We start from the raw sequence: 22,387 nt of genomic DNA on the forward strand, positions 1-22,387 counted from the left end.
GAATGTCCACTATCACTACTGCTATTCAACATAGTACTAGAAGTCGTAGCCTCAGCAATCAGACAACAAAAAGAAATAAAAGGCATCTGAATTGGCAAAGAAGTAGTCAAACTTACTCTCTACAGATGATATGATACTTTATGTGGAAAACCCAAAAGACTCCACTCCAAAACTGCTAGAACTCATACAGGAATTCAGTAAAGTGTCAGGATATAAAATCAATGCTCAGAAATCAGTTGCATTTCTATACACCAACAGCAAGACAAAAGAAAGAGAAATTAAGGAGTTGATCCCATGGACAACTGCACCCAAAACCATAAGATACCTAGGAAGAAACTTAATCAAAAAAGCAAAGAGCCTGTACTCAGAAAACTATAAAGAACTCATGAAAGAAACTGAGGAAGACACAAAGAAATGGAAAAATGTTCCATGCTCACAAATTAGAAGAACAAATATTGCGAAAACGTCCATGCTACCTAAAGCAATCTACACATTTAACATAATCCCTATCAAAATACCACCAATTTTTTTCAAAGAAATGGAACAAATAATCCTAAAATTTATATGGAACCAGAAAAGACGCTGAATAGCCAGAGAAATGTTGAAAAAGAAAGCCAAAGTGGGTGGCATCACAATTCCAGACTTCAAGCTCTATTACAAAGCTGTCATCATCAAGACAGTACGGTACTGGCACAAAAACAGACATATAGATCAATGGAAAAGAATAGAGAGCCCAGAAATGGACCCTCAACTCTATGGTCAACTAATCTTCGACAAAGCAGGAAAGAATGTCCAATGGAAAAAGGTCTCTTCTACCAATGGTGTTGGGAAAATTAGACAGCCACATGCAGAAAAATGAAACTGGACCATTTCCTTACACCACTCACAAAAATAGACTCAAAATGGTTGAAAGACCTCAATGTGAGAAAGGAATCCATCAAAATCCTTAAGGAGAACACAGGCAGCAACCTCTTCGATCTTAACCACAGCAACTTCTTCCTAGAAACATCGCCAAAGACAAGGGAAGCAAGGGCAAAAATGAATTATTGGGACTTCATCAAGATCAAAGGCTTTTGCACAGCAAAGGAAACAGTCAACAAAACCAAAAGACAACTGACAAAATGGGAGAAGATATTCACAAAGGACTTATCAGATAAAGGGCTAGTATCCAAAATCTATAAAGAACTTATCAAACTCAACACCCTAAGAACAAATAATCCAATCAAGAAATGGGCAGAAGACATGAACAAACATTTCTACAAAGAAGACATCCAGATGGCCAACAGACACGTGAAAAAGTGCTCAACATGACTTAGCATCAGGGAAATACAAATCAAAACCACAATGAGATCGCACCTCACACCAGTGAGATTGGCTAAAATTAACAAGTCAAGAAATGACAGATGCTGGTGAGGATGCGGAGAAAGGGGAACTCTCCCACACTATTGGTGGGAATGCAAGCGGGTATAGGTACTCTGGAAAACAGCATGGAGGTCCCTCAAAAAGTAAAAAATAGAGTTATCCTATTGTACTACTGGGTATTTACCCTACAGATACAAATGTAGTGATCTGAAGGGGCATGTGCACCCGAATGTTTATAGCAGCAATGTCCACAATAGCCAAACTATGGAAAGAACCTAGACATCTGTCAACAGATGAATGGATAAAGAAGATGTGAGATATAGATAATTATATCTATATATATATCTATATATATAGTTTGGCTATATATATATATGTTTATATATATATACACACATATATATAAAACATATAAATAAAGGAATACTATGCGGCCATCAAAAGAAATGAAATCTTGCCATTTGCAATGACATGGTTGGAACTAGAGGGTATTATGCTTAGTGAAATAAGTCAATCAGAGAAAGACAATATCATATGCTCTCTGATATGAAGAATTTGAGAGGCAGGGCAGGGGGTTGTGGGACGTAGGGAGGAGAAAAAAGGAAACAAGATGGGATCGGGAGGGAGACAAACCGTAAGAGATTCTTAATCTCACAAAACAAACTGAGGGTTGCTGACGGGGGGCGGGGGGTGTAGGGATGGGGTGGTTGGGTTATGGACATTGGGGAGGGTATGGGCTATGGTGAGTGCTGTGAAATGTGTAAGCCTGATGATTCACAGACCTGTAACCCTGGGGCAAATAATAAATTATATGTTAATAAAAACAATTTTTTTTTAAAAAGCATTTAATGTACTAAACACAGAACAAAGAGTAAAGTTTAAATACTATGATCAGATTTTCATCTTTATATTAAAATAACTTTAGTTTCAAAAAATAACTTTAGTTTCTTAATTATATGTAAATTGGTATCATTTCTGAGTATATAAAATTATTGATGGCAGGATCTAGGAATGATTCCTATGGTTTAAAAAGCTAATTATAAAAAAAAAATTTTTTTTGTAAACAAGTATCATACTTTGGTAACAAAGAACCTTTACACTGGTCTTTAGCTGTCATGAGAAACAATCTACTAAACATTCTTTTCATGGCCTATTCTTTTTATGGTATCTGAATAAGCAATTCTTAGCAGGATGTACCAATAACAGCAAAGCAAGTCAACAGGGACTTAGAACAAAAACTAAATGTCAAAAATGTTCACTGTGCTGCAGGTTTCAGATTTTTAATTACTCAAAGAAAGAACAAATCTACCAAATATGTATCAATGACGATTTCAAAGTCTATCTCATTCACCTATGCTTGCTACCATTCCCACTTCCTTGTAAGTCTAAGGACACTGACTTTTTTTTTTTTTTTTAAGATTTTATTTATTTATTTAAAAGAGAAAGGGAGCACACAAGTGTGAGTAGGGGTGGGCAGCAGAGAGACAGGAAGAGAGAACATCCCAAGCAGACTCTGCAGGGCTCCGTCTGATCCTGAGATCATGACCAGGGCAGAAATCAAGAGTCAGACACCCAACTGACTATGCCATCTAGGCACCCCAAAGGACACGGATTTCTAAGGAAAGCTGAAGATACACTGGTTTGCAGGACACAGTTCTTCCCACACTGCACACTGACAAAGGTTAGTTAGTTGACCTTAGCTAGCTGATGTAGGCTGCCATTTCTTCCTCATTTTCATGCTTTAATATTTTCTTTCTAAATTAACTTGCCACACAGGTAACAAGAGAGTCCACTGAAGTTTTTGGTTCAAACCTAGACTCACAAAAACAGCCTTTATTCCTCCTAAGAAGTTGTCTGAATGTGGCATTTCCAGTTTGTGAAAGTGAAAAAAAAAAAAAATCTGACATTTTCCATATGCCTTTAAAAAGGCTGTGAAATTTATAAGGCAAAATGAACACAGAAAGAATATGAGTATGAAATATTTCATTATATGTCAGAAATATATTGAGAATGGAAAAGATGACTAGTATAATAGTATCCACAATTAGACAATTTGTAAGATATCAGAACATACCTACAAAAACCGAAATCACTCATTTTATAAAATATACATGATTTAAGGGCCTATTTGAGCTATATACACACATTTATTTAAAGATGTTAAAAAGTGGGATGCCTGGGTGGCTCAGTTGGTTAAGCCTCTGCCTTTGGCTCAGGTCATGATCTCAGGATCAGCAGGGAACCTGGTTCTCCCTCTGCCTGCCACTTTCCCTGCTTGTCCTCTAGCTCTCTCACTCTTACACACTCTCTCTTCCTCTCTGACAAATAAGTAAAATCTTTTAAAAAATAAATAAATATTTAAAAAGTAAAGTCCGTTGTACTTTGCCAAAATAGGGAGCTCTCCAATTTATTTATGCTTCGTTGCCAGGTTGGTCTTAGAGGCAAACCTGGGCACAGCTTCCACCTTTTCAGCCTTACTTCCCAAATAAATCACAACATCTTTCACAATAAAAACTGTGACTATTCATAGTTTTCAAACCAAGTCCCAATCTTTCTCTTCCCCGTGCACTTGTTCATGTCATTCTATCCATACAGAATAGGCTACCTTAGAAAAAGTCGTATAGATGATATGAGTTCAGTAGTGAAGTAATAGGCATTCCAACTACAAAAGATTCCTGGAAGTGAAATCCCCTACAGGTTATAAACTAGTAAATTCACCCACTTCAAACATAACTAATCAAAGAGTTAATAAAGAAAGCATGAGACAAAAGGAACTTTAGAAAGAATTTGCAACAAATGGTTAAAACAGACAGTCAAAAATAAAGGCTAATGCTGTACCTAGAACAGCAAAGCAATGGGTTAACAATCAGGACAGTGGGAGAGTTTGGAGCTGTCAGGCTCCAAAACATTCATTTGTGGTAACATAGTTGTCCATTTACTTGTCAGGAATACTTAGAGGATTAAAGAGACAAGTGAAAAGTAAAGCTAACTTGTTTTTTTTTTTTTTTTAAGATCTTGTTTATTTATTTGACACACAGAAAGAGATCACAAGTAGGCAGAGAGGCAGGCAGAGAGGGGGGAAGCAGGCTCCCTGGTGAGCAGAGAGCCCAATGTGGGCTCTATCCCAGGACCCTGAGATCATGACCTGAGCGGAAGGCAGAGGTTTAACCCACTGAGCCACCCAGGTGCCCCAAAGCTAACTTTTTAAAGCAATGAACAAATGCTGGGGATGAACTGTGTTGCTCAAAAAGATGTGCTGAAGTCCTAGCCCCAGTACCTACAAGTGTGACCTCATCTGGAAACAGTTTTTGCACAGCTAATCAAGTTAAAACAAAGTCATACTAGATTAGGGTAGGCCCTTCATCAATGACTGGTATCCTTATAAAGAGAGAGACAAAAGGAGACACACAGAGAAGGCCAAGAGAAGACAAGAAGAGATGAATGATGCAGCCACAAAGGAAGAAATGCAAGACTGCCAGCAACCACCAGAGCTAGATTAGGAAGGACTCTTCAGAGCCTCAAGGACAGCAGGGCCCTGACCACAAATTCCTAACTTCCAGCACTGTGAGAATACTCTGCTGTCCTAAACCATGCAGTTTGTGCTACCTTGTTACACCAGCCTTAGAAAAGGAATACAAGTAAAATTTCATATAGCCTGTAGACCAGTGAGTTCTATAGTTATCAGATATGTACCATTCCTTCCAAATCAACTCAAATGCCAAACTGATTTGAAGTCAGCTCCCAGAGAATGTAATTCATCCCTTGATATTCCAGTCATTCGAAGTCAAACATTCTTTCCCCATCCCAGAAGCATACAAAATGATGGAGATACAGAAAGAAAGGATTTTTGCTCAATTCTTTTTTTTTTTCCTAAGATTTTGTTTATTTATTTGACAGAGATCACAAGTAGGCAGAGAGGCAGGCAGAGGGAGAGGGGGAAGCAGGCTCCCTGATGAGCAGAGAGCCTGATGCATGATCCCAGGGTCCTGGGATTGAGCCTGATTTGGGGCTCGATCCCAGTACCCTGGGATCATGACCTGAGCCGAAGGCAGAGGCTTTAACCCACTGAGCCACCCAGGCGCCCCAGAATTTTTGCTCAATTCTACCAAATTTCTTTAGATGCTAGGTATACTTGAGTTTAGGTATACGAATATTTGGTGTTGGTAAAAGAAAAAGCAACCAAGCCATCAGTTTCCATCAAGGTTTAATAGATAAGCATGGTTTTTAAAATGGAAACATTGTAACTAAAAAAACTTTCACCTTCATGTCTCAAACACATCTATTAGAGGGTCAACTTATTTCCCCCTAAGTTCCATGTTCAAGTCCTAAATTCCGGTGCCTCAGAATGTGACTTTATTTAGAGACTGGGTCTTGCAGAGGTAATAAAGTTAGGATGGAGTCATCAGAGTGAGCCCTAATCCTATATGACTGGTACCTTGCTAAAGAGGGGAAATTCAGATACAGACATGCATACAGGGAAAACTCTGTATGAACATGAAGGTGACCATCTACAAGCCAGGGACAGAGGCCTGGAAAACACTCTTCCCTCACAGCCCTCAGAAAGACCCTGCTGACACCCTGATTTCAGACTTCTGACCTCTAGATCTCTGAGCCAATAAATTTGTTGTTTAGGCCACTTGGTCTGTGCTACTTTGTTAGAGCAGCCCTAGACAACTAACACAACATCAAAGACTAAATGCAAATTCCATTAAGACACAAATTCTGGTTTCATGGATATAGTGCAAAATATAGTAGAAAACCAGAAGACCTAACCAAATGGCTAATTTACCCCAGGAATTCCCTACTTATTCCTGATCAGTCAGTCGAGTCTTTCAGAGTGTATTCAACAAACATGCGGCTATCTACTATACTCTGATTTTATCTTCCTTTATGCTCACAACCTTATGAGGAATCAATACTTACAGGTTACAGAGGGAATCAGAAAGGTAAGAGTCCAAGGTCACACAGCTAGAAATGCTGGATCCAGTTAAAAGCCTGTGCTCTTCAACAGTTTATGCATTGCACTGTCTTCCTGAAATGGCTTAAAAACAAAGCAAACAAACAAAACACCTGAACTGTTTCGTTTGTGGAGACTAGAGCCACATAGTTAAAATATTACGCAGCTGCCAAAAAACTATACTATTGCTACCACGGTACAAAAGTCAGATGGCAGAGAATGGAGAAATGACACCCAGCCTGAGAACGTGTCATATTACAAAACATCCCATTTCTAGAAATTATCTTCTTTTCCTATTTATGCTACTCTGAACTCTGAAATACCCCCAAGAATACAAGAAAATGTATGAAAAAAGTGAGAAGCTTTTGTTATGTTCTTTGAGTGTCTCACCAAAAAGTTACCACAAATCCTCAGCATACCAGACAACATGCAAGAGCTGCACGGAGCACTGAGCCATTGGGAAAAGGGCGAAAGAACCCCGGGACCCAGGAGTTCGTAAACGCACAGCCAGATGACACCTGCTGCCTAGGACTTCTTGGAGCTTCTACTCACTGTGCACTGGGAGCTTCTGCTTTCAACAACACAGCACCCTGGCACGTGTCCCAGAACCAGTAAGGAAACTAATGGAAGCAACTCTATGTAACTTTTCACCAAAGCCTAGCAGCAAATGCATACTTTAAGCAATTTTTGGTTTTGAAACTATGGCCCACTATTGCTTTGTAACACAGGAATCCTCTGCTTTATCAGAGTTTGAGCAGGCAGAGAAAAAAGTCCAGTGAATTCTCCCCTCTACCAATATGACTGTATTGTGATTATGGTAAGCTGACACTGGATGATCTCAGATTTTTAAACTTAAAGATATACTACGTTGTAAGTTTAAAAATCCACAGATTAAAAATATCTTCTTCATGATGAGGAGATTAAAAAGAAGTGGAATTTTAAATCTTTTAATTTTACCAAGTCTCCTAATACTTATTGAAGTGTAAGTCTCACTGAACCAAATCTGGAGGGGGAAAAAAGTGAGGCTTCTGGAAATTCATATAAGCACTGCTCAGGTAATTCCTAAGGTTTTTGTTTTATATAAAAATCAAGTCTTTCTACACACTTAAAACAGGTAAATTTTCTGGGATGCAAACTATATCTCAATAAAGGTGTTTTTAAAAATCAATTTTTTCTTTTTTTTTAAGATTTTATTTATTTATTTGACAGAGAGAGAGAGATCCCCGGTAGGCAGAGAGGCAGGCGGGGGGGTCAGGGGGGAAGCAGGCTCCCGCTGAGCAGAGAGCCGGATGTGGGGCTCAATCCCAGGACCCTGAGATCATGACCTGAGCTGAAGGCAGAGGCTTAACCCACTAAGCCACCCAGGTGCTCCCCGCCAAAAAATCAGTTCCTTCCTTCATTATACCTACTGTGATCTTAGTATGTATCTGTTATAATAAGGTCATGGTTTAAAATTCTACTGCTACCCTATTGTACACAGTGAAAACCTTGATAAGGAAAAGGATAGGGATGAGGGTTTCTGAAGATTTTTAGATAAGCTCTTTTTCAGAGCACCAACAAATACCATTTCTACTTAAACAAACTAAGGCATGCCCTTAAATCAAAAGATCTTAATTTGTTACCCCTATGAGCATAAAGAGGCACATAGGTACACAGGCAATGACTGAAACATTTCTCAGGTTGATATGAGTTATTTTTAATAAAAAGTCCTCTGAACATTTCACAAGTAGGATATGAGTTATATCAAGCAAAATTCAAAACAGCTTTAAAATTCCCCAACTACTTAAATTTTAACAAATGTGTATTTCCTCATTAGTCATAGAATAACAAGCATTAAATCTGTTGGGGGATGTTTGTAACTTCCAAAATTATTTTTAGAACAAATACATTTAATATAACAGCAGCACTGAGTCTCCTTATAAATTGCACAACACCCACAGTGTCTATGCCATATGTTAAAGATTTTCATTTGAATTGAAATGATTAAATTTTCTCATTATTTAAACAGTTAAGGAAAAGAAAGGTAGCACTGTAATTATGTACCTAAACAGAATGTATATTTTAAGTTGTTTTTTTATCCCAAGTTTAAAGACAGCAAAATAATAGGGCCTGATGATAAGCCTCGCTAAGTACAAAGCTGAATAAAAAAATATTAAACTACTAATTTAAACCGTCAAAGTTCAGTGTTTGATACAGTCTCCCCAAACTTCTAACTAAAGCAGAGAGACTCTAAACGTTTTGTATTCACTTCATATACAAGATTTTGGTAACACAAAATCAAAAGCCTAAGACTTCTTTTAATTTTTTTTTTTTAAGGTTTTTATGTATTTATTTGAGAAAGGCGGGGAGGAGCAAAAGGAGAGGGACAGCGGGTGGAGATTACAAGCAAACTCCCTGCTGAGCACAGAGCCCAACTCAGGGCTTGGTCTCAAGATCCTGAGATCAGGACCTGAGCAGAAATCAAGAGTTAGAGAGGCTTCACTGAATGAGCCACCCAGGCGTCCCTTTCTGAATTTATTACACACATACCTTATGGTCATTATGGTTAGTTTACACAACTGATTTTTATGTTAATCAAAACTCTAAGAATGCACTCTAATATTTTCTAATATATTTTAATGAATCGAATACTAAAATCTGATGCCATAGGTTTCAATGTGTTACTAAATCTTCCTCAAGTTCGAAGATAAGACAGTATTACATACATGGAAGGAAAAAAACCAGCAACTTTCTGTGATGTTATACACAAAGAAGAACCTGTAAATATATATACATTTGTACTATTCATTTTATTACTGTAATTAGTGAAACGTATTTACTCTTGAGAATTTAAAACAATCAGTGGAAAATTATTTTTTATGGAAATACTTAAATTGTTTAGCAAGGTTCAAATACAATGCAATTTTAGGTTAAAAAGAATTAAGACTGGTGGAATCAACTGCCGCCCCAACACAAGCTCAACAGCCAAACCACACTAAATTAAACTCACCCCCTTCCTAATGTCCTCAGACCCACTGGACACAAAGCTTTTAAAATTGTCCAGCCCTTATGCACCCCTATGTTTACTGTATTATTTACAATAGCTAAATTATGGAAGCAGCTCAAGTGTCCAATGACAGATGGAGAAAGAAGATGAAATATATATACACACAAACACACACACATACACACACACATATACATACAATGGAGTATTATTCAGCCATTAAAAAGAATGAATGCTTGACATCTGCAACAACATGGATGATCTGGAGGGTATTACGTATGCTAAGTGAGATAAGTCACAAAAAGACAAATACCATAGGATTTCACTCCTATGTGGAATTTGTGAAACAAAACAAAGGCGCAAAGGGGAAATCGAGAGAGACAAACCAGGAAACAGACTCTTGACGAAAGAGAACAGACGGTTACTACAGGGGAGGTAGACAGCAGGATGGGTTAAATAGGCGATGGGGATTAAAGGGTGCACTTGTCTTGAGCACTGGGTGATGTATGGATGTGCTGAGTCACTGTACTGTAAACTTGAACATAACACTGTATGTTAAGTACACTGAAATTAAAATTTTTTAAAATTGTTCAGCCCTTAGCCAGCATGTTGCTGTACCCTATCAGGGCCAGCAACGAAAAGAGCAGCAATATTTCTATGCTGCTGAAACAGAGAATAGAGGCTGCTTACTGAGTTACACTAAGTAAATACACAGAGAAGAATGGATGTGGAGGGAAAAGAGGAGGATTAGCTGTGTAAGGGGAGGAAACAGTGCCAAGAGCTCAAAGAGCTAACAGAGGTGCTCAGGTGACCGCTCAAGGGCCTACGCCTCTCATTCTGTGAAATAAAGCAGTTCCTCAGGCAGTTAAGTTTGTATCTGCCACCAGCAAATCATTCGGTTCTTCACAAACATACATATTAATGCAACTCCAAAAAAAGAGAGCAAGAGATAAGTTAATAGTTAAGTTCTACGTGAAATATTTTATAGTACATTCGTGGAGCTGCCTTAATTTTCACTTGCAAACTGCAGAATTAAGCATGTCTACGCAGGGGTTATAAAAGAGTCTACATCCTCTCAACCAAGTATAGTAGGACACTCTCCTCCCCCAGCTGAAAATCAGTACAAGACAGTTAAGGACATAAGCACAGGACAGTACATACCTTGGATAAGACACATAATCAGCTTTGGATCCCCAAGCTTTAAAATAAGATTTTTTTTTCTCTAACACTTCATAAATTATTGTCATAGCATCAGATCAAACAGTAAGAGATTATCCAGCTTTGTTTTTTTCTTTTCTTGCTTACCGGAATGTTTCAAATGCTACTATAAATGGACTGCCATTTTGATGAGGGAACAGAAGGCTGGCTGAGGACCAAGCAAAAAATGACACCTTGCAACCTTCCCCCACCCCCAGTCCTGGGTGGGACATAGGTGACATTCTTTAGGAATCTCCCAACAATCTTAACTCTTAACGTTAATACCTTGCTAAGAAGGGGAAAACGACCTTGACAATGGCAAGGCTTCTGGTATCTGGTATCCTGTAGGTCTTCTTTAGCTTATGAAAGTTCTATTTTGAAACCTCCCTTCTTCTTTACCTCCCCAACCCCATTGTACATAACCTGCCACCCCTCACAACCCAGGGCAGCAGCTCTTTGTGCCCACAGGTCCTGTCCCTGTGCTTTAATAAACCACCATTTTGCACCAAAGATGTATCAAGAATTCTTCCTTGATCATCGGCTCTGGGCCCCACCCCCAGTGAACCTCACTCATATTCTAAAACTTCATCAATTTGAGTCTTAAACACAGTTCTTGTCAAGCATTTGTCCTGGTGGTATTTGGTTTAGTGATGCCCCACCTGCTTCGTCTTTGGTTCCTCTGCCTATTCCATCCTTAAGAGGACACGGTCCTCAAGGATCTGCCCTCAGCATCTTCTGTCTTTACAACCTATCCTTTAGTAACTGTGACCAGCGTCAACTCCTACAAACGCACTCCAAATGTCCTTTCAGGCATCGCACACTTACCACAGCCTAAAATGGACTCAACATCCCATCTTAATTTCCCCAATTGCTCTTCCTCCGGAAAGTCCCCATATCAAACTAGAGCAATTCGCCCAAACAACCACACCTGAAACTTCAGAGTGAATTCCAACTCCCCTTCTCCCTCCACCCCTCATCCAATTCTGTCACCTGCACTTCCCCAGAAGTATACAGACTGGTCCACTGCAATCTACCCCATTGATATCATTCAAGTCCATAGCCCATCACTCAGATAACTGTACTTTAATAACCTCTAACTGTTCTCCCTCCAACCTCACTTATGTGTTTCCACAGCAACCAATGCTTCTCTTTTAGTAATCTGAGTCATGCTACAAATATACAAGGAATGTGTACCATGCGCCAAGCACTGTATCAAAAGCTATGTATGGTGGCAAAGGAAACAGGTACAAGTGCTTATAAAGCTCCCTGTCTGGTCAGTGTAATTATGTGTTCTTGACTTGTCTTCCCCACCAGACTAGGCTTCGAGAGAGCGAGCATGACATCCACAATGATGTCCATCATGTTCACTATGAGGATACTGCTGTGTCCTCGGTGTCTATAAAAACTGACACATAGCAGGGACTGAATAAATGTGTTAAGACAAAATTACCACACACACACACACACACACACACACACACACACACACAGCCTTAAAGCTTTCACTTTCCCCAGTGCCAATGACTTACTTCAACGGCCTGCTGGTTATTTCTACTGGTATGACTCACCTCAAACCCAGTCCCCAAATCCATGCTTCTCCTGTGATTCCTCAGGCTTCCGATGCCATCTTCTACTCACATTCCCCCTTCAGTTTCTCCTCTAAACTCCACGGCACAGTTCCTAGGGTGCTCACCATTTCCTTCTTTGTGTTACAGCCATCTACACAAAGTTCTATAGACTTCTTAAAGCTAGAGACTGCTTTATTCATCTCTATATCCCCCACCTAGCAGTGCACATGTAGACACTAAGATAACTTGCTGAATGATGAATCTCTAAGAGAAATCCAAACAGAACACAAAAAAAGCTGAAAAGTGACGGCACCTATGACTGAAAGGACTGCAGGAAGAGATAAGACAACTCCATTCCTGGAGATCATCAGAGCAAAACAGGTGAGACACCATTAGCTCAAATAGCTTTGGTTTTTCCCTCTATGTCACTAAGCTTTTGATTCTAAATTACCTTGTGTTTTTGTCAGAGGGAATATTCTTCTGAGACTACAAATTTCAAATTTTTTAGAAGCAGCCAACATTATTTCCCTATCAAAATCAAATGCAGAATCCCCCCGTAAAAATAGCCACTTGAGCTGAAGCTGGATCAGGCAGAGCAGCCCACCCGCTCACACAAGTCTGTATTATAGGTCCACAAAGACACTCGGGAAATTTGGGCTCCAAAGGCAGCTCAAGGTTTGTGCCGCCCTCCAATATGGGTCAAGAACAACATGGAATTCTCAAGACCTAACAAAGAGAATCCTGTGCCAGGGAATGGAGCTTTTGTAAAGGCAGTATAAACAGAATTGACCTGGAACAGGCATCTATCACTCTCTTCTTGCACCTGAATTGCTGCCACTTCATGAACCTGTTGCAGGAAGACAAACCTGGGAGAGCTTCCCACTGTAAGAAGACCAAGCAAAGAACCAGGATGGAACCAAGGGAAAACGTGGCAAGGAGTAGACAAGATGCTTAAGTCTGTTTTTAACTGGTACTTCGAAGTGAAGAAGAAACTGGCCTGCTGAGGTCCACAGAGTACAGCCCAGCTAAAAGAACGGGGAAAATGCATAAAGGACTTATACCCCAAATCCCTGCTACTGTACAACCGCCTGGAGTGCTCTTCTCTCCGCAGAAGCCCTCCTGGAACCATATATAGCAAATGGTAATAATCTAAGATGCAACTGTCTTGTCCTTACAACATACTGATCCAGATAATATGTTCATCAAGTATTTCTACCTCTAACGCACAATTACATAAATCCTACTACGTGTAAGTATCTCTTAGTTTCCACTTAATACAACAAACACCTAGTAAAAACACTTATAACTAAGTTCAAAAATTAATTTAACTTATATGTCATAAACGGGCCACTCATTTCAATTTCTAAGCCAGACCTTTAGCCTAACACAGTACCTTCTGCAAAGTTTATGAAGCTCTAGGAATTGATGACAGCAAACTTGAACACTTTGTATTTCATTTTCTCTGCCCACCAGGAGTGAGATCCATTTAAAGTTAAGTGAAACCACAGCACAGAGAACTTTGTAGCAAATTGCCAAGACAGCTGTTCAAAAAGCCAATTAAGTACCAGGGGTGTGAAGAACACTTAGCATTACCCAGAAAACTACCTCAACAGGAATACCCTGGAGTTCAGGTAGTAAAAATAAAGAGGTACAGCTAAATAACCCACCAACTACAAATAAAAACAAACAAACAAAATAAATAAATAAACAGTATTTAGAAGGACAAGTCTTCTTGAAGACCATATAGCAAAAGATTTAATGCCTAATTTTAGAATACAGCAAACTCTTAATTCAGAAGTACAATTAGAGTGCCTGGGTGGCTCAGTCAGTTAAGAGACTGCCTTCAGCTCAAGTCATGATCTCAGAGTCCTAGGATGGAGTCCTACATCAGGCTCTCTGCTCAGTGGGGAGTCTGCTTCTCCCTCTGACCCTCCCCCTTCTCGTGCTCTCTCTCTCCTTCTCTTTCTTTCAAATAAATAATAAAAATAAATGAAATCTTTAAAAAAAAAAAAGTACAATGAAAAAAACCTGAGTAGCGACTCCTTCTTTAATAAAAATAGAATCACCCTATCTCCTAATACCTGAAGCTAGAGAGCAGTAAATACATGTGCAAAAGGAAGACTATGAAAGCCTACAAAGAAAGAAAGGTTATAGTAGCTCCTGTTTGCTTTGGAGCTTATGCAAGAGCAGGCTCATCTCAAGAACTGAATGAACCTGACAAATACAAATGATGAGAGAATTTTGACAGGTTTGACATATTAATCATAGGAGAAAATGCTAGCATTCATTTTACATCATATTTTCCTGGAATCATGTTCATTCTAGAACACACAATTGTTTCAAACACACACACACAGACACACCCCTACAAACGCTCCATAAACTGAACCCACACATAATGATTCATCTTAACCTTTCAGGTTTTCATGATTGAAACCACCATTTAATAAATCAGATTATTTCTTCCTCCTTTCAGAATAAAATACCAATGATAAAAAAAGCCCCATTATTTTACTTCCTATTAAAAAACAACATTATTCACCAACCACTGCTCAAAGTAAGTCACAGAATTTTACATCACCTAGCACATGACAGCAATAGCAATCACACAATAAATACAATGGTTTCCCATATACGGTCAATACTTATTTGATCAATTAATCAAAATTCATTCCTGAAAGCTAAAGAAACAGCCAGTTCAGGGCAATATTTTAATGTTAAGGATTCTTCTGGGGAAGAATAATCATGGTGTTCATCAGATTCTCAACAGGATTCATTTTGCAAAAATATTTAAGAATCCCTAACCTAGACAACCAGCTCCTATCTTTGCTATTGGTCTACCCTTTCCTCCTTCAAGTGGTGGGGGCATACTGGGATTTTCTGTGCCCTCCTCTCCATTTCTGAGAATGTCAGGGACCCATTTCCTACAATGTTATCAATAAAAACCTTCCTATTACCACTATAGAGAGGTACTCCCTTCCTACACAGGGGATCCTCCAATGGAGTTTAAAGTGGAGTTTGTAACAGAGCTGGTTGTTCATACAGAAAGACTATGATTCAGAAATACAATAAAAATACCCACATAGGCGGGTCCTGTCCCCGTGCTTTAATTAAACCACCTTTTTTGCACCAAAATAAAATAGCAATAAAAATACCTGCATATTGATTCCTCCTTTAATAAAAACTGGAATCATGTTATCTAATAATACCTAAACGTAGGCAGCAGTAAACAAATATGCAAACAGAGAGCATGACAGAATACATGAAATCAGATTTGTCCTCTGCAATCCATCCCATTCCTACAAAAACCCCATTAACGAAAACTGGGTCATTCCATACCACAGCAGAGCAATATAATGGGTAAAATGTAGCTTTCTCCTAAGAACTAGGACCCTCATTTTTGACTCAGGAAAAAAAAAAAAAAAGGCCTCTGCCCCCCTCAACAAAGGACTTTTTTTTCCTTTTAGAGGGATCTGTGGGCTGAGGAGGGGACAGAGAGGCAACACTGAAAACCACTGAAGTTGTTTGTTTCAAGCTGCTAACCCCAAATTACCCCCAATGGCAGGCGAGTTCCCCAGAATGCTGGGCTCACTCTTTCCACCAACCCCTCTGTCTCCATAGTTCAGCTCCGCAAGTTACTTGGAACTGTGGAAATCCAGAGATGGAAAAGCGAGGTATGGACAAAGGGGAAGTAGCCTAGGCTCCCTAAAGTAATGTTACCTGGGTCAACCCCAATTTAGGGTCAGGAAAGACCCTGCCCTGCCCCAACAGGTCACTGCTGACTCAATCGCCCCTGCATGCTCCTTTGGGCCTTCAGGTTGAGAAGGCAATCTCTGGGGAGCAGGCTGCAAGGACCCTAGATGGCAAAGCAGGGCTCCGGGCAGCAGGCAGAGCCTGATCTACAACATTTCAATCTTTAAACCAGTGGTTCTCAAACCAGGGACAATTATGACCCCCCCCCCCCCCGCCCCGCCCCGCAGGGAGCATATGGCAATGCCTGGAGACAGTTTTGAGAGCCAAGACTTTAGGGAACAGGGGAATTTACCACAAGCCTCTAGTGGGTAAAGGCCAGAGTTGCTGCAAAACATCTCGCAAAGCACAGGACTGCCCTGTACCTCCCGAACAAAACCTTATCCAATCCAAATCTTAATCCAATCCTGATTAAGACTATGATTTGCAGGCTTCCATTTGTATTCTTGTCTCAGGCCTCACAAATGTCATAGGCAGGTCTGCTAAGAACTTAATCATAAATTATAGAAGTCTTATAACACTGTTTTAAAGGGAAAAAGTTTATTTCAGGTTTTGGTATCTGAAGAATAACTTCTGTGACTCCAGTTAACATTCAATCATTCATTTATTCAACATTTACCGAGCACCATTATGTAATTAAGCACAGTGCTAAGCAAATGTAATGGTGTTAAAAAAAAATGATGGTATCTGGTAGATTCAATCCTGCCTGGCTCAGAGCAGCGTAGTAAGAAAAAATAACGGGGACTCAGAAGTCAGATGCATCTAGTTCTGATCCCATTTCCACAATTTACTATCATTAGGCAAGTTACTTAACTTCCTTGAAATTCAATCTCTCCATTTCTATGTCAAATTGGGCCTCCCACAAAGGAAAAGATAATTAAATAAAATAATTCATGTAAAGCACAAAGTATACTATATCCAATCATTAATTCTCTATTACTAATAGCAAGTTTTCAGTTTTTATAAAGTAATCAGTATGCTAGAAATGGCTAATATGCCTATAAAAAGGACAGTCACTATTACCGTGATTGTGACAGACTGAACAGCTCCCTGCATGGCATATAAGATCCTTCAAATTCTGGCTCCTATCTCCTCCAGCCTTATCTCCCACCACCTAGATCACCTTTACTGTCACATGTCCCATGAGTGGGAACAGACTAAAAGATGAGATCTGATAGTAACCAGTGTCAAGCCAAAGGTCACTTTAAGAAAATTCTTTAGCTATAATTCTGGCAGTACACATAGGTACTGGGTGGAAGGGCAAGGAAGGGCATAGAGAACAAATGAACACAAATGGCTCCCAAGCCAGGAATAGGTCATTTGCTTGTAATGCATTTCTAAATGGAAACACCTCAACCAGCATCCATCTTTCACTTAACAATTCATCAGTATTTTGCACCTCTTTCATAAGAATGGACTGAAAAATAAGTCAAATATAATCAGTCTCATAACTGGGGAAAAAAAAATATGGAATGAACGCGTTACCACAGCCTAACAAATTTGACCAGGTATCAATGCCAACATCTAAGTGAGAAAAGAAAGCCTTAACCACAAATGACTGAAAGTATAGTTATATAGAGCAAAAAATGGCTAAGAGTTTCAGTTCCCCTTAGCCATATACAATACCTTTACACAGATCATAACAGAGCACATTTTACTGGACCTGTTTTTAGGCAAAATACCAGCTACAGAACCTCTTTCACATTACTAGTTAACGAAAAAGAAAGTCTGTGGGCCTATACAACCAGCTATCTACTGAGCACATCAGTGAAATCCTCAGCCTTCTTTCCCCAGACTCCTGTGACAAGACCGAAACAAAAACAATCATGTTAAGTTTTCTTGTAAGCTCACATGTCTGACTTGAGTTTTGGCTAAGTTTACTTTTGTCCTTGTGTAACCTCACGGAAAAAAGTGGGGGGAGAGGGTAAACTACGATCAACTTTGTGCTAGAAAACCAAAAATAAACTTCCTCTATGCTCCTTGTATTAAGGATTATAGAGAGGAGATCTGCGTTCAAGCCAGGTGTGACCTTAGTCAAGTAACTGAAATTCATGGAGTCTCAGTCTCCTGATACAAAAACGAAAAGAAAATGACTGGATTAAGAAGCTTTAACATTTCTTCCACTCAAATTCTGATTCAGAGTTTGAAAACCTTTACCATCAAAATGTTTCTTAATGGTCCTTTGAAACTACAGGAAGAAATAAAGGCCTCTAGAGAAATTATGTATCAAATTATAAATCTGTGGATTTGAAAAGATCATTTAGTGAAACACTCCTGAAATCTGTGCTTAGTGATTACTGCACACTACTGACTAAATACAGTGACACAATCACAGAACTGCCCCTGTGTCCGTAGCACCTTCCCATCAGACATCCTTCCAGGTAGTTGCTTTCTGAAAAAGAGTATGGCTCCCCAAAATAATTCCAATGAAGCTCATTAACATTCATGAGACAATGCAATTGCTTAGCCTTCAGAGGTATACCATGCTACATCAGATTCTGCTGATTAACACCAGTTTCCGTGATGTGAGAGTATCAATATTCCAAATAAGCAACCTAACAGCAATAGTAGAATCATTTCAAGACTTGGAGCAATGGTCACTTTCAGAATTACAGAGTCTGAGAGACCCTAGTGATCATCTCTAAGAGAAAAGCATTACCTTTATTCACTAGAGCCTTAAGGATTAACTAGATGAGCTTACAAACGAGCCTCTGAACAACATTAAAAAAAAAAATCAGTTTATTTGGAGAGATTACTTCCTAAAAACATCCTCAAAGACAGAAAAGAAATTCCCAAAGTAATAATTTTGCTGTCTCTGCTTATGTTGAAATTTATTCTATAGGCAGAGTTTCTGAGAAGTACTACTGTCTGCTGAACTATCCCAGCAATTTCTGGAGGTTCTGGCCATAAAAGGAGACAAAAAGCAACCTGAACACCACTTCACAAGGGTACTACCAGCTGGTACCACTTTCATGCATAGAAACTGTACCATAATAAATATTAACAGTAATGACAGATAATTCAAACATTTCACTTGCCTTCCAATCAGGTCATAAAATCTGCGTTCTTAAGTATGCAAACACAGCATGGTTCATTTTACATTGTAAATCATATATTTTAGTGCCTGGGTGGCTCAGTCGGTGGTTAAACGGCTGCCTTTGGCTCAGGGTCCTGGGATTGAGTCCTGCATGTGGCTCCCTGCTCAATGGGGGGCCTGATTCTCCCTCTCCCTCTGCTTGCTGCTCCCCCTACTTAAGTGCTCGCTCTCTCTCTCTCTGTCAAATAAATAAAAATCTTAAAAAAAAAAAAAAAGAAAAGAAACAAGTTTCCTAAATCCACTCCAGGAAGCTAATCTTAGAACTAAAAATCTGTTTAATTTCATAACATATTTATCTTGCGATTTTACCAATAAATTCCATTTGAAGCCTTAACTTTCAAGAAGAGGTTTTTATTCCCTCCCTTTTTCTTTCTCAGACAGTAAGAGTAGCACAATACTAATCTCAAATATTCCTGTACGACATGAATTTAGAAATTGTAATTATAATTATGATGATATTCCTCTAGTCTAGAGGAATATGATGAAAATATAAAACCGCTGACATATTAAATGAATACAAAATTCAAGACCATGAATTAAGGGAACACATTACTGTGTTCAGAAAACAAAATCCACCTTACCCACACATGTAGGAGCAGTTGAAAGTAATCGTTTCATCAAGATCATTCACAGCATTACATAAACCTTTCTAATATCCGGAAATAACTCTTTACCCACAAAGAGACAAAACATGCATTTGGCTGACCTGGAAATCCAGTGTCTCCTATGCCTACCAAAATCAGGACCGTGAAGAGTTAGGAATTTAAATAATGTGAGCTAATTGGGAGCTATTTACAAGTGTTTACAGATTTTACAATATGGAACACTTACTCAAAAGCGCCCTACTTGAAAATCTCTAATCAGTCATCGTGCTTCCTCCGGTCCAAGATTAGGGAATCTCTTTAGTTTGCACAGATATATCTACGGGCCACTGGGTTTAAAGTCACATGGTAATTCTCTGGGTCGTTCCGAAATGGGTCATTAGTAATACTGCTTACCCGGTTTGTCCAAAACGTCCCCCAAATCCACTGTTTTCAAACTTTAGGGTCCCTCAATAACACCAAGGCCACTTATTAAGCACACAGATTCCGGGGCCCAAGCTACGGTGTCTCAGTGCCTAGGGAGGAACCCCGAACAGCATTTTTAATCAGCAGCCAGGTCAATCTGATGCAGGTGCTCCAACAGCCACATTTTGGGGCACAGACGCCTAACAAGTCGGAAAGAGACCTACTTCAGCCACCCCCGCGCGTTACGGACAAGGAGAAAGTCAGGGCTGCGGGAACTTCGCGTCCCTCGAGGAAGAGCTCTGGGCTGGGCCCGGATTCCCCGGAACCGTGCGTCCCACAAGGCGATGCCTAGTTCCTGAGGAAGTGAGTAGGTGACACAACCACAGTTATTTTCAGCATTTCCAACAAGTCCCCACTGGCTCTGTAGAGGACTGCGGAAAGAGCGTGGACTTCGTGAAGTCCCACAGGTCTACGTTACTCCAGCTCGGCCACTTACTAGCCAAGCGTCCTTAACGCTCGGGCCTCAGTTTCCCCGTCTGTGCAACGGGCTCACGCCACCCGCGGGAAGGCTAAGCCGAAACGAAAGTAACTCAGCGGGTCGCGGGCACTTCCTGGCTCTCCCCGGCCGGGCCCGGCTTCCCCGCCGCCGCAGCGGGCACCCCGGAGTGCGCGCCGAGCGGGCCGCCGCTTCCCAACGCCCCCCGCCCGGCCCGACCCTCGGCCGGACACTCACGGGTAGGCATGGTGACCCCGAGCCCGGCTCGCCGCCGCACGGAGGCTCAGCGGGGCCGCGCAGGGCTCGCCGACCGCACCATGGCGGGCCGGCGCCGAGCCGCGGAGACCCGGACCAGGAGAGTGACGGAGGGCGGAGGGAGTGAACGCGGACCCCGCGGCTCACTCAGCGCGAAGCCAGCGACAGCAGCCACCGCCGGCCCAGCTGTGCGCCGGTCGCCGCGTTGGGCGTCCCCGCGCCCTGACGTCATCCCGTCGCCTACGCGCCGGCCCCGCCCCCGCCCTGCGGCCGAGCTCCGCCCAGGAGCGGTGCAGCCGGAGCAGGGGGCGGGGACTAGGGGAGGGCGGTCAGCGGTCTAGAATAACTTGGGGCTCTGTTTTGACTGATTTGAGTCATACTCCTTTCCACGAGTCCTTGCTCGCGGTGCATTGACAGATATTCACGTCTTACACTTGCACCGATTTATGATTTTGTGAGGGTGTGCATGACTGCTTTAAGTGCATGGAATACCTGGGGGCTTTTTTGAATGAGCTGTCGAACTGGCATTGCGTTCTACTTCTCTGACAGCATGATTGGAGACGCCCTGGGGTCATTCGGGGTGATGGCAGAGCGATTTTTGAGAGGACAGAAATGTAATTTTCTCTTCCCCGCGGGTGACTTTCAGAGACATTTTACGCCTGAGGAGGCAGTCTCGGGAGAGAGCGGTTCTATCCACTTGATAGGGAAAATCGGAAATCCAGCGCCCTGGATTTTTCCAGACTCAGTGTCATTAACAAACATCGTATCTAACAGTCACCGAAATGAGCGTTCAGCAGAGCACACACACTTTGCTAGGCCCTGGGGGCTGTGGACAGCGTGTATGGAGAAATAGGAGAAAGCCACAGAGGCCACAGTGTTTCTCAAAGTAGTTCAGGATCTTTTGGTGCCTGGTTCACTTGGGAACCTGTCGAAAAGCAGATTCATGGTTCCTGAGCCACACCCACTGAATCACACGTGTAATTAATTCCAATTAAGTACTTATGTTTGAGAAACTTTGTCCTAGAGAGTAGGGCCAGCATTCTGGTTAGACAATGATACTGCGCAGTAGTGAAAGAAGAGAAAGATGAAAATAAGGGGTCAGAAAGCGCTTGGGGGAAACGAGTTTAGAGGTGGACTTGGAGAAAAGCAGAATCTGAATTAGCCAAGAATTGGGGAGCCCTTGAAGAGGCTGGGGAAGGGTGGAGGGCAATAAAGAGCTAATCACAGAAGCTGGTGAAAGGAGAGGAGAGTGTGTGCAGAGGCTATATACCAGAACTTCTCTTGCTAAGGGTAACAGCCAAACTACCAAATACTCAGCAAACACTTAACTTACCCTTCAATGCACTTTTGCATATTTTTATCATCTATAACATCTTTCTCGCTCCCAGTTTTTGCCCTGAGACATTTTACAGTATCTTAACTTGCTTCTGCTGTAGCACTTTTCCCATTGAATCTTAATCAAACTGTCATAAGTGCTTACATTCCACCACTGGACTATGCACTTTTCAGAAAATGGCAAATACCGTAGTCCATATTTATGTATCCCTGTCTGGCACACAGTAGGGGGCTCGAGCATTTTTGTTTAGTAACTATTTAACAAAGTGTGTATTTATTCAGTGAATATGGGAAAAAAAACAGGTAAAATAGAACTAGTTAATGAACAACCTTGCAAACTTGGAATTTGTCCTTTGAGAAACCATTCTCGGCTCTCT

At 40.8% G+C, this 22,387-nt stretch overlaps 1 protein-coding gene across 2 annotated transcripts in view; it reads right to left on the reverse strand.

The window, feature by feature from the left end:
- The window catches only part of EFR3A (EFR3 homolog A), a 105,778-nt gene extending 84,975 nt beyond the window's left edge, over positions 1 to 20,803 (reverse strand). For both annotated transcript variants that reach the window (XM_032873517.1, XM_032873516.1), the window contains exon 1: positions 20,658 to 20,803. In XM_032873517.1, the coding sequence (XP_032729408.1) occupies positions 20,658 to 20,667 (10 nt within the window). In that variant the 5' untranslated portion in view covers positions 20,668 to 20,803. The remainder of the gene's footprint in view (positions 1 to 20,657) is intronic.
- Positions 20,804 to 22,387: the final 1,584 nt, after the last annotated feature.

The sequence above is a fragment of the Lontra canadensis genome, unplaced genomic scaffold (assembly GCF_010015895.1).
Source record: "Lontra canadensis isolate GAN:19392208 unplaced genomic scaffold, GSC_riverotter_1.0 scaffold49, whole genome shotgun sequence".
Taxonomy (NCBI): Eukaryota; Metazoa; Chordata; class Mammalia; order Carnivora; family Mustelidae; genus Lontra; species Lontra canadensis.